The sequence below is a fragment of the Cardiocondyla obscurior genome, linkage group LG10 (assembly GCF_019399895.1).
Source record: "Cardiocondyla obscurior isolate alpha-2009 linkage group LG10, Cobs3.1, whole genome shotgun sequence".
Taxonomy (NCBI): domain Eukaryota; kingdom Metazoa; phylum Arthropoda; class Insecta; order Hymenoptera; family Formicidae; genus Cardiocondyla; species Cardiocondyla obscurior.
The window spans coordinates 6,875,917-6,887,651 of NC_091873.1; the positions used below are offsets into that span (position 1 = coordinate 6,875,917).

At 33.0% G+C, this 11,735-nt stretch overlaps 4 protein-coding genes across 4 annotated transcripts; 3 read left to right on the forward strand and 1 right to left on the reverse strand.

The window, feature by feature from the left end:
- The first annotated feature begins 587 nt into the window (after positions 1 to 587).
- Positions 588 to 1,728, forward strand: LOC139106026 (uncharacterized). Its single transcript, XM_070662476.1, has 4 exons — positions 588 to 891; positions 974 to 1,072; positions 1,218 to 1,366; positions 1,587 to 1,728. Exons 1-4 carry the CDS (start codon positions 828 to 830, stop codon positions 1,701 to 1,703), a joined length of 429 nt encoding a protein of 142 aa, XP_070518577.1. The 5' UTR covers positions 588 to 827; the 3' UTR covers positions 1,704 to 1,728.
- Csn3 (COP9 signalosome subunit 3) lies at positions 1,538 to 5,784 on the reverse strand. The gene is made up of 5 exons (XM_070662459.1): positions 5,483 to 5,784; positions 5,000 to 5,260; positions 4,146 to 4,870; positions 3,729 to 3,993; positions 1,538 to 2,307 (listed from the first exon to the last, which is right to left on the reverse strand). The coding sequence occupies exons 1-5, from the start codon at positions 5,535 to 5,537 to the stop codon at positions 2,261 to 2,263; spliced, it is 1,353 nt and encodes a 450-aa protein (XP_070518560.1). The 5' UTR covers positions 5,538 to 5,784; the 3' UTR covers positions 1,538 to 2,260.
- Positions 2,267 to 2,997, forward strand: Nrk1 (nicotinamide riboside kinase). The gene has a single exon (XM_070662472.1). It carries the CDS (start codon positions 2,267 to 2,269, stop codon positions 2,840 to 2,842), a length of 576 nt encoding a protein of 191 aa, XP_070518573.1. The 3' UTR covers positions 2,843 to 2,997.
- A 38-nt stretch (positions 5,785 to 5,822) lies between the features above and the next one.
- On the forward strand, positions 5,823 to 9,878 carry LOC139106010 (dynein regulatory complex protein 11). Its single transcript, XM_070662449.1, has 9 exons — positions 5,823 to 6,560; positions 6,703 to 6,913; positions 7,157 to 7,434; positions 7,559 to 7,868; positions 8,179 to 8,463; positions 8,596 to 8,840; positions 8,938 to 9,225; positions 9,408 to 9,500; positions 9,585 to 9,878. Exons 1-9 carry the CDS (start codon positions 6,012 to 6,014, stop codon positions 9,729 to 9,731), a joined length of 2,406 nt encoding a protein of 801 aa, XP_070518550.1. The 5' UTR covers positions 5,823 to 6,011; the 3' UTR covers positions 9,732 to 9,878.
- Positions 9,879 to 11,735: the final 1,857 nt, after the last annotated feature.

Genomic DNA, 11,735 nt, shown 5'->3' on the forward strand with positions numbered 1-11,735 from the left:
GAAAAATTACAATTAATATTCTGTTCTGTTAGATGTCTTATTGAGCTATCTTATTTCTTGAATCAAGATTAAAAATTTAACGAGAAAGGCGGTAACGCGTTCTGAAGCGCGGTAGAAATAAAACGCGGGATAATGAATATCCGCGGGATAGTGAAATTATGATTAATATTCTGTTTTATTCGATTATTATTGAGCTATCGATTTCTCAAGTCAAATTCAAAAATTTAACGAAAAAGGTGGTGCATCAAAAATTTTTAACCACACCGGTTGTACTTACAGAAAATATTAAAAATATGTACAACCGACAGTCCGCAGTCTGTTTAAGTGGGACGGAAAATTTTTGTTGCATTGTACATTAAAAACTTATATTACATTATACTTTTAAATTGTCGGATCGTACACAATTCGGTGACTCGGATTTCGTACTATTTAAAATTATTTAAGACTCCGCGATGTTACCGAGAAGCGGATCTGAGATATCTGCCGGCGACGCCACGAAAGAACAGGACAGACAGTGTATAGGTCTGGCCTGTTCTTCTATCCGACGGCAGCCGAAACGCTGGCTTCACACGGACGAGCCTCTGTATCTGTCGCGTGGAAGCCGCGATTCCGAGTTCGGTTCTCTGCGTCCGAGGCATTAGCAGGCGCTACGGGCACACACGGACACGGCATTGTGCCTAGTGTGCGTATGTTGCCCGTCTAAAATCTGCGACCACTGAAGGCCAGTCGTTCTGATACTTCTCGGTAGCTTTATGTATCAGGTAAACATATATATAAATTATCTGCACCATTGTAAAAATTAATTTATACCGCAAGTATTCAAAGAAATGTCTAATTCACTTGTACATAAAAGCTTAGAATTATTGGGCTACGAAAAAGACACGCAGAAAGGTTAGTTTCATCAAATTTGCACGTGTACGCTTTGTAAATAATTAACATTTAGAAATATGCTTATTCAAATGACATTTTACAGAACGAAGAAAGAGAAAGAAACATAAGGATACGAGGTATAAAGGAGCCTTGGATTTAATTCCTACTAAACATAGGATTATCTCTAAGAACGACGAAACAGGTTATCAAATTACATTTCTACCTATACAGCTTAACAAATAAATATTCGAAACACTTAAAATATGTTTCGAATTAGGCTTACGTACACCTAATTAGAAACAATCGTTTAATTGCAATATTAAAATATGTATGTTCTCTTTTTACAGCTATCGATACCAGTTTGGGTCAGTCTAGCAAAATTACTGTTTATGAAGCTCAAAAACGTTTAGCTACTCAAAAAGATCCTACAGATGAAAATGTAAAGAGACTCCTTTTACTCAGCAGTAATCGAATTAATCCTGGAACAGCGAATAATGTATGGAAAATTACTTTTATTTTATAAATTTATTAATTTTATATTTTTCAAAGTTTTTTATATAGATTATTTTTAATTAAAAATGAAAAAAAAATTATTTATGAATAACATATATTCTTAATTTATTTTTTACTTTATTTTAATTTCAATTTTAAATAAATAAAAAAAAAATAATTTTAATTAAACTGTATTTAATTTAAATAAAAATTCTATTTTTTAGTTATTACATCGCACTGTTGGAAAGAAATACATTCAACAAGAAAAACCTAAAAGATCGGAAGAAACGGCTTTCACAGAAGATGATTTCAAGAGGTTTGAACAAGAATATGTGGAATAATATTGAATCGTAGAAAGTAAAATAATATGCAAACTGACAAACGTTAAATAGAAACAACAATGTTTGACAGTGACCGCCAGAAAGGAAAAGTAATATTAATGTTAACGTTTGTCTTATTCCTGTATTATACTGTTTGGGTAATTGGTTTGCCGTTTATCGACGATGATAGATTAAAATCTCTTTTTTATTCACACAATTTAGCCCTGATAATTCCGGCATGTCTCGGACTATTTTTCATTGGTGGCTTGATACTCTTTACAGTATATCACGTAAAACCATATTTGGCTCAGAAAATAGAAAAAGTAGAATAGCAATTTAGTAACAAATAATTAAAATTTGCGCATGTGTATTACCTAATATTGACTATATCAATATCACGATACGTTATCATGTGTGATTGTGTTGTATAATACACACAACTACACAGTGTATGTACAGGCATAAAAATGATAGCTGTAACAGATAATGTTATATAACAATGCTGCACTATTCCGCAGTTCCAAGTTGTTCGATAAAGCAAATTCGTCTCTATACCACATCGCTATAGAATTGGCGAGCTAAAAATGTCTGTACAGTGGTTTGTCGTTGGTATATCTGGAGCAACCTGCAGTGGAAAAAGTACGTTGGCCGATATGTTACACAAAAAATTTCCAACATCTATTATGTTGCGTCAAGACGATTACTTTTTGCCATCGGACGATTCACGTCACATTAAAATACAGGAGTTGAATCACATGAACTGGGATTTAATAACCAGTTTGGATATGCAAAAAATGTATTCGGATATTACAAAGATACTTCAATCTCCTGGGAAAAATACGGCAAATTCGAAATTGTTACTAATATTGGATGGATTTTTGCTGTTCAAAGATAAGACCATTACAGATTTGTGTGATTCTAAATATTTTTTAACATTAACAAAGGAGCAATGTTGGGAAAGGAGAAAGAATCGTCTATATGACCCGCCTGATGTACCGGGATATTTTGATAAAGTAGCATGGCCTGAATTTATAAAGTACAAAAATGAAATTATGGAAAATAATGAGTTATATAAAACCATAACGTTCATCGATGGATCTAAAGACATGGAAAAAATTTATAAAATGGTTTCCAACGAAGTTGGTCAATTATTATGTTAAAATGATTACTTTAAAATTATTACAACAAATATAAATTAACTTTTTTGTGATTAAATTAAAAAAATATAAATATTGTTAATCTGAAAGTTTTTTTTTAATAATTTTTATTTCTAAAAATATTTTATATCGCAAAATAAAAAAATTTAATAACTTAAGATCCTCTTTTATATTTTCCGTAATTTTTTTAAAATCTTTCTACTTGGAATAATATAAAAAGTAATAATTTGCAAAATATTAAATACTAATTTATAATAAATTTTATAGTTGCGGCATGCATATACATATAATAGTAACGAAATTTCTCCTAGACATTTTATCAAACTTTGGACATTTTATAAACTGACTATTGAAACTATCTTATAAAATGAATTATTTATTAATTTTTTTTTTTTTATAACAATGGCCATGAGATGCGAGAATAAGTTCAAAGTTTATCATATGGATAGTTAGGAATTTATGCAAACCTACGTTACGTTTTTAATTTAAATTATATGTTACAGAGATTTTAATACATGAATATTGTTTTGTATAATTATTATTAATAAACGAAGACATAGATCGTAATATAATCTCATTAATTTGTATTGTTTTAAATAATATAAGTTAATGAGATAATAAAAATTAAATCTCTGTAACTTTATATGTACATATATGTATATTTAAAAAATTCTTAAATTGAAAAATTTGAAAATTGTTTACAAAATAAGCAATGCTCAAGTCGCAAAGATATTTTCCTAATTACTATCATAATTCAAAAAACGAGCTTTCAGATATTGAAGTCTTAACTCTCAACAAGATTTTTCGTGATTTCTCATTATTTTTTAATAAAGATAACACACAACGACATATATATGTTACATAGAGTAGGTATTTTGTTTAATTTGACCTTGCGTATTCGTGACATTTGTTGGTGCGGGTCCAGCGGCTTGATCATCCTGATCATTTTGTCCGCAAGCTTTACGAACGTATTGAGGGGTAAGAACAACTTCCTCTTCCATTTCTAGTACTCGTTTATCTAGTTCTGTGCATGCAGCCATTTCCTTTTCAAAATTTGCAAGCATTTGTGGCGAATTATATTTTTCGGGATCGTCATGAAATACTACCATACCGTCTTTTTGATTAATAGTCGCAAAAATTTCGCCATCTTCGATCTAAAAGTACATAAAAAAACGAATTAAAATGATTAAAATTAGAAATAAAATTTACACCAAATAAATATTTAGCTATAAAGTTGCAAATTAAATAAAAATGGCTTATTTAATAATTTTTAGATTAATTAATACTGTGATAATAAAAAATTTACCATGTTTAATATATATTTTTCAGCTTCAGTTGGTCCTGACAACTGAACTCTGCTTGCAACATCACTTAAACTAAGTGTTAGAAAAGTTTTGGTCAACCTCTGTATGTTTTTCTTGTACAAATAAGCCAGCACCTGTTTCACAAGTCCTAGATTATGATCCCTCACAAATACTTGTTGATTCTTGGTGATAATGCTCTGTACTTCTTCACAACTATTAACCAGGTAAGCTGTAGCCAATTCTTGATATTGTTGGCTCAGAGGCTTGATATATCTATTGATCACCTGACTTGTATATCTTGGTAAATTTATGACTTTTCCGTGTAATATTAGCGAGATTAAAATGTACTTTTTGTAAGCTTCTAGCATAATGTAACTAACTGCCATTGCAGGTGTTGTCACACATACTTCGAAAAAATATAACGCCCGATCGTAATTCTTTAGTGCTGTGTATATCATGCCGCCGTAAAAATAGTACAATAGAAAATATTTCGAATCAAGCTGGCCTCCTTCTTGGCTAATACCCGTGACATCTATGTCAAGAAATTCGAGCGCGGGCTTAAAACACTTGGATAAAAGACATAACTGGCAAAGATCAGCATGTATTGAAGTCAGCTGACTATCAAAGAGCTGTATTTTGCGTATTGCACGGCGTAACAATTCAATACCACGTAATGGTGTTTTAGATTCAACTAAGTTCTGTGTAAATAAATGACACAAGTCCGCGTCTGTAAAAAAAAAAATTTTTGTTAATTTTATATGTTAATAAAAAATTTAAATAAGCTTGTTATATATATAAAAAGTACAATTGTTTTAATAAATTATAAAATTACAAGTGAAAAATCTATCACACTCACATGTATCTGGAGCAAATCTAACTTGCTCTCCATTACAGCCAATAATAAATTCTTGAACCTGATTAAACAAGAGTTTATTTGCATCGGGATTGTTCCCACCATTAGGATTGGGCAGTGAAAATTTTGCGCAGAGCACTGCCAGAATGCCTAGCGAATGTTGCTGCAGATCCAACGTTTCTAAAACATTGTCCAAGTGCTGCCCGTTTTTTGTCAATACTTCAACGCTTTTGCTTATGATGTCGTAAAGCTCTCTAAAATTGCCTGCAAAAATATGCAAATAGGTTATACGAGTGGCGAATAAAAAATTCTATTACCGCTAAATATTGATTTCTATAAGCCTAAAATCTATTACTAAGTATACGAAGCAAATTAACATTCGAAGGATTGTCCTTCAAGAGAAACTACGTCGGAAATGCTTTACATTTCGCTTCGTGTTTTGCCGTTTTGAGGTTAGGCGCCGCGATTTTGCTGCGGAAATCGTACCTTGCTTCGAAAGGGTCCGAACGTTATTTACAAACTGCTCTAATGCCGATGCCATTACGGATGATCTGTTATCATCACCTTCGCGTCAACGGCTGGCAATCGCCTTACTTACAGAGATTACACTCGCGAGCAAACATCCACCGTCCGATCACATTCGGCTAAAAGTGACTGAAACTGACCAAAAGTGACGTTCGAAACAGAGATGGAACAATGCAGGTGAATGCAGGACCAAACCGCTAGCACCGCCAGCGGGACTACCAGCTAATAGAATCGGTAGAAAAAAAAAAGAAGGTTTTATATTTCAGATGGCACTCTTAGATTTCGTTTTTCAACAGTCGACGCGAGGCAACGATTAATTGCTTTTAAACTTAATACTTTTCAAGCTTTATTAGGAATTATTTTAATGAAAAAATGTAAAACGGAAAGTATTATCGTGCTATTGCACGCGTGACGTAACGCGGTTCCAGCCCGCTCAACAACTTCGTTGCCGGGTAACGGCGATCGATCATCCGCGGCTAACAATTGACAAATGCGAATTCCGCGAGTGCGTTCGATCGCGGTGCGAGAAGAAAGAATGTCGAACGCGACGTACGACGAACTTTGGAGAGCGGCCGAATTATCGCTCGCGGAGGCGATTCAGGCGGACACGGCGTTTCAGGGCGCGAAGCCGCAAAAGGACCGGAAGAAGGCCCACGATGTCGTAGTAACGTTGTACGTGAAGTATATTCTAACGTGCAACAAGCTCGAGCAGTGCTATGACCAAGTGGTGCAGCCGCAGAAACGCTCGCTGATCAAGAGATCGTTGAACGCGACTTTGGGCAGAGTGCTCGAACTGAAGCACGAGCTGGTCAACGTCGATCTTTCGGAGTATAGCTATTACGACAACGTGCTGATCGAGCGCGGTGTGACGCCGCAGGAGGCCGAGATTCGGGTACCGAGGTACTACAGACGCGATCGTCTCGCCGAGATCGAGACGAGGCGGAAATTCATAGAAGACACGCTGCGGAATCTGGGCGCGCTCCACGAGATCGTTGTACCGCAAAAGATCACCGAGTCCCAGGCCATACGACTTATTCAGGTATCGCGAGAGGGTTTAAATTTTTGTTACATCGCTTTCTGTATTAAATTTATTTCTAGACGGAATAAAATTAATTATCTGTTAGTATTTTTTTATTTTAATTTTTATTTTTTTTTTTAATTAATTCGCTATTAATTTTTAGGCACATGAACGAGCGAGACAAGGTAGGCTGCGGTATCAATTTATGAAAGAAGTTCGCGAGATGAAAGAGAGATCAACTACCAAGCCGGAAGTGGAAGAAAAGGACGATACGAGCGAGAAACTTGCGGCACTGACAATTCAGAAGGTGTGGAAAGGATATATAACCAGGTGTTACGTTCGTAAAAGACGCCTCGAAGAGATGCTACTTATAGGTAAAAAATAATTACTATAAATTTAATAACTGAAAAAGATTTGCACATCCCGTGATAATCTGCATGTACATTTTTTTTTTTTTTTTTGTTAAACGAGAATAAAAAATTAAAGTACTTAGTAATTTTTATTCTGAAGCTATAATATTGTCTGTTTCATGGCAAATAGAAAAAAAAGTGTCAGTTTTTTTTATTCACAAATCAAGGTATTAATTAATATATAATTATATATAATTATAACCACAGGAATGCTGCAGCCTAGTCAAGTTATCACGGAAAATGCTAGGCAAGTGGAAAAATTGAAACAACACAGATACGAAAAGCAGGCGGATTTTCAACAACAATATGAGGATCTAATTCTAGAGGCCACAGAGAGAATTCGCAAGGAGAGAAGTGCTATTATGGAGGAAAACATAAGGATTGAAATTCGAAATTGGATTGACACTCATTTTCAACAAACCGGAAAAATACCCGACTTACCATCCGCCGAAAGCGGAGGTTCGCATATGATTTTCAGTAGACAAGTAAAGTATCAATATTCATTTATAGTCAACAAACTGTAAAGAGAATTGTATCAATTTTTATTATCATTTATTTTGGAAAGTATTTATCGTGGAAATTGTATCATATGTAATAAAATAATAATAGGGAACTGAGAGCACCGTGAGTAAGTCCACGGCGATATCGTCAAAGGAGTCGAAGAAATCGAAACGTTCGAAATCGAAGAAAGACAGCGAAACGGAGCAATCAGAGGACGAAACGGATTTAGGATTTAAACCTGTTCCCTCGAACTTTTTGTCGGAGTTGATTCATGCGAGTCAAGAATACCAGGATACTTGGAAAGACAAAGACGAATCCACAAACCCGATGCAATTGCCCTATCGCGATATGATAGAAGCAGAAAAAACGAGAGAAATCGAGGATCAAGTCAGAGTAGTTGTGGATCAGGCAATGAGAGGTAGATACAACTATTTTTTAAGCAAACTAAAAAAATAATAAATTTAAAAAACTGAAAATACAAGAATCACAATTAAATAAATTAATTTCTCAGTCTAGTTTTGTTAAACTAAAATTTATTTTTTCTTTGTGTAATGTATTTGAGATATTAATTTAAAAGTAAATGCCAAAAATTTATAAAGAATTATATAAAGAGAAGATAATAATTTATTGTATGATTATGTTTATTTTGACGTTATTATATAATTAACACGACAAATTGTCCGAGATTCGTATGACTGATAATAATGCGATATGATATGTACGATTAGGCGATATAGAAGCTCTTCAGCTTGCATTAGACAGAGACAAAGGCTTCAAAGGAAAACGTGCAAAGAAACCTCAGAAGCGAGTCCGCAGGAGCGGGAAGAAAAATAAGAAAAAGAAGGAGAAAGACCTAACACCTGACAGAACGACCGAATCCCTTTTCGAGGAACTTCTTACGCAAGGGATTATTAAATTTTATCGTGAGGTTTCGCTAGACGAGTTTAAAGGCGAAAGGTCTTTCGCAAATCACGATCTTCGTATGAAAGAGAAAGATCCTCTGCCAACACTTGGTACTTATTTAAACAGTACATTTAAATTTCATTATTACAAATCATTGATTAATTGATTAATATATATCATCAAAATATTTCTTTTCGTGCATCTAATTAAAAAAATTTTTTATAATAATTAAATTATGGTAGGCGATATAAGACAGCTGATAGCCGAATATTGTATACTTCCCTTGGGCAATGAAGAATTAAGAGAACTCACGCCTCTTGTGAGATCAGTTTTGATAGCTGGTCCACATGGCAGCGGTAAAAAGTTTTTGGTGGACGCAATTTGTACAGAACTTGGAGCAACTCTTTTTGATATCACGCCAGCGAACATCGCTGGCAAGTATCCCGGCAAGTCAGGTTTAATTATGCTCGTTCATCTAATTTCAAAGGTTCGGTTTTAGTACAATTAATATTCAGCTCAATTAAATTTACAATATTCTATTACAAATTACGAAGTTATTATTTATATTATTTTTTTTGTCAAAGGTATCGCGATTATTACAGCCGTCAGTGATCTTTATGGATGATGCGGAAAAGCCGTTTGTGAAGAAAGTACCGAAAACGGACAAAACTGACCCTAAACGTTTGAGAAAAGATTTGCCGAAACTGGTAAAAAATATTACGGGCGAAGATAGAGTTCTGCTTATCGGGACATCTAGTAAACCTTGGGACGCCGATCCAAAACTTTTATATCAAACTTATGATAAAGTCATATATATTCCTAGACCAGATTATGGCACCGTGTCTTTTATATGGAAAGATTTGTTATACAAAGTGAGTACAAAGTATTTAAGGTGATATTTCATAAATTGCTATTTAAAAAATTCCTCACCTTTTTAAATTAATATTTATATATTTATTAGCCTATAATAATGCCCAATATTAGTTTATTATATTAAATAATTATTTGTTTTATCTGATTATGCCGATGATAAAAAGAAATTACCTATTTTTAGTATTCAGGTATAAGCAGACAATTTGATACGTCGGCTATGGCTAAAGCGTGCGACGGCTTCACGATAGGAACCATTTTAGCAGCGATTAACGAGGTTGATAATTTAAATTACAAATATCGACGTTATCAATGCTTACATTATTTATCTTAATTTTAATCTACATATATCACGAGGCAGGTAATGACTACAAAGCGTATGGTACAACTACGAACTCATCCTTTAACACATGTGGAATTGGTGAATGCCTTGAGTTTTAAGGATCCAGTGTATCGCGAAGAGGAAGATGCATTTATATGTAGGTCTATTACCATGTGTAGCGCATAAGATAGTAAGTACCTAGATTTTTATCGACTTAAACTAAAAATTTAACGTTACAGCCTGGTTTTCTAAAACGCCAACGTGCCGAAGAAAACAAAGAGCTCTGGAATTAGAATTAGAAAAGTTGAACGAAGCAAATGAGTCACAAAACAAGAAAAAAGGCAAAAAATAGTAGATACAGTAAAGTTCACAATAAGACACGATAATATTCAGTGAGTATTATTAAAACTTCATTATTAGTATATATATATATATATCATATCTTTGGTCCTGTAAAAAAATGTCAAATATTAATATGGAGATTTTCTGTTTATTGAAATTAAACTAATAAGAGATTTCGTACTATCACAAAGTATCAATCTATCTGACGAATTTTAAGTCTTGCGCGAACACATGATGTTTGATCATTGGCTTTGTGTCACAGGTCAAAGAATCATCAGATTATTACGTCATTTGATTGACATTTTTGAAATATTTAAATAACTAATATCTTTTGCTTGACAAAAAAAATATATATATATATATATATATGATTATAAAAATAATATAATTTTTTTCTAAAATGGGAAATAGTGCAACTTTTTTCCATGGCAAAAATATTGTTTCTCTATAAAGCGCGAATATTATCTTTTTACAAAACGCCTTTCATTCTACATGCCATTAATTTTTTTATTTATTGAACAATCGATCATTTTTATAATAATGAAATTCATGTAAGAATTTTGGATCACGACTTGTCCGTGTGATTTCATTCTCGTAATCGCTTCCACGTGATACATTGCGTGACGGAACACACGAGACTGCATGCCGAATAATCGATTATCTCAATAGCGTGTATCTTCGTCGCGACACGACATTTCCCTGTTGATTTTGATTAAATAAAGTAACTGCAATTCGTATCCAGTCACAAAGCGGTATCCGCGGTGCTAAACAGGATGCTTGGCTTTGGACCATGCCACAAAGATCTCGTTAAGCTCGATGATTAGTTATCTAAAAAATACTTTCTTCGGTACATATGTTATTATTCAATCATTTTAGCCAGGACTATTAATCGTTATACTTTAAAGTTAATATTAATTTCTTTTTCTTTTTAATGGTTTTTCGAAGCTTGTTTTCTATTTGTTTTCCAATTGTCTTTAACATTTAAAATAATATTAGCTGCTGCAATATCAACTGTACATCAACCGTTTAATATTTTACATCACTTGGTTTTATCTATACTCCCGAAATCACACGAATAGTTATCGTACCTGTACAAGTTATCAGTTGCAATATTTATGCCATGCAAGTCTTGAGATGATAAGAAATTGACTTCTATTGTATTTATATTAAAAATTTAAATTTAATGTCAAGTAGTATATCATTAGTTTCTTTTTTGTTTTTTTTTACCAAAATTATTATACGTCTACGGTCACGCTTGATTCCTAATGCAAAATATTCAAATATTACAAGTGACCGTAATTAAAATTTCAAATTAGCCAGCCTTCTAAAAATAAAAAGCTTTGTAAAAGACCACAGAACTTCTCACATATCAATGTTTTGTCATTTAGTTTTTTGATGTATTTTGAAAAAAAAATTTACATCCCAAGTTCAGATACATGATGCAGTCAATTGCAATCATTATTTTGCTTTTGCTACATATATGGCAATAATGCACTTAGCTTAGGATAAATTTTTCTTCTGCGTTTCAGTCCTTAGTAATATTTATAGATATGCTATAAAATATTTCTTACACTGTTTTACCTTCAGTTTTTTTTTCCAATTAAAAATTCAACGACAAAAGCACAATTTTACCTAATATTTGAACTAGCTTCTAAAAAAGAAAAATGATCTCGATATGATTAATAATCCTGTGAACGGAAGCAGTGCAAAAAATATATTATAAAACACAAACGTAATGCATTTAACAGATTGCGTGCAAGCGTGTTATTAAATATTTTTTTGCTATATAGTTGAAGTGGAAATATTTCTATTTAGAATATTTCCATTCGAATCGGATCGAACTATATG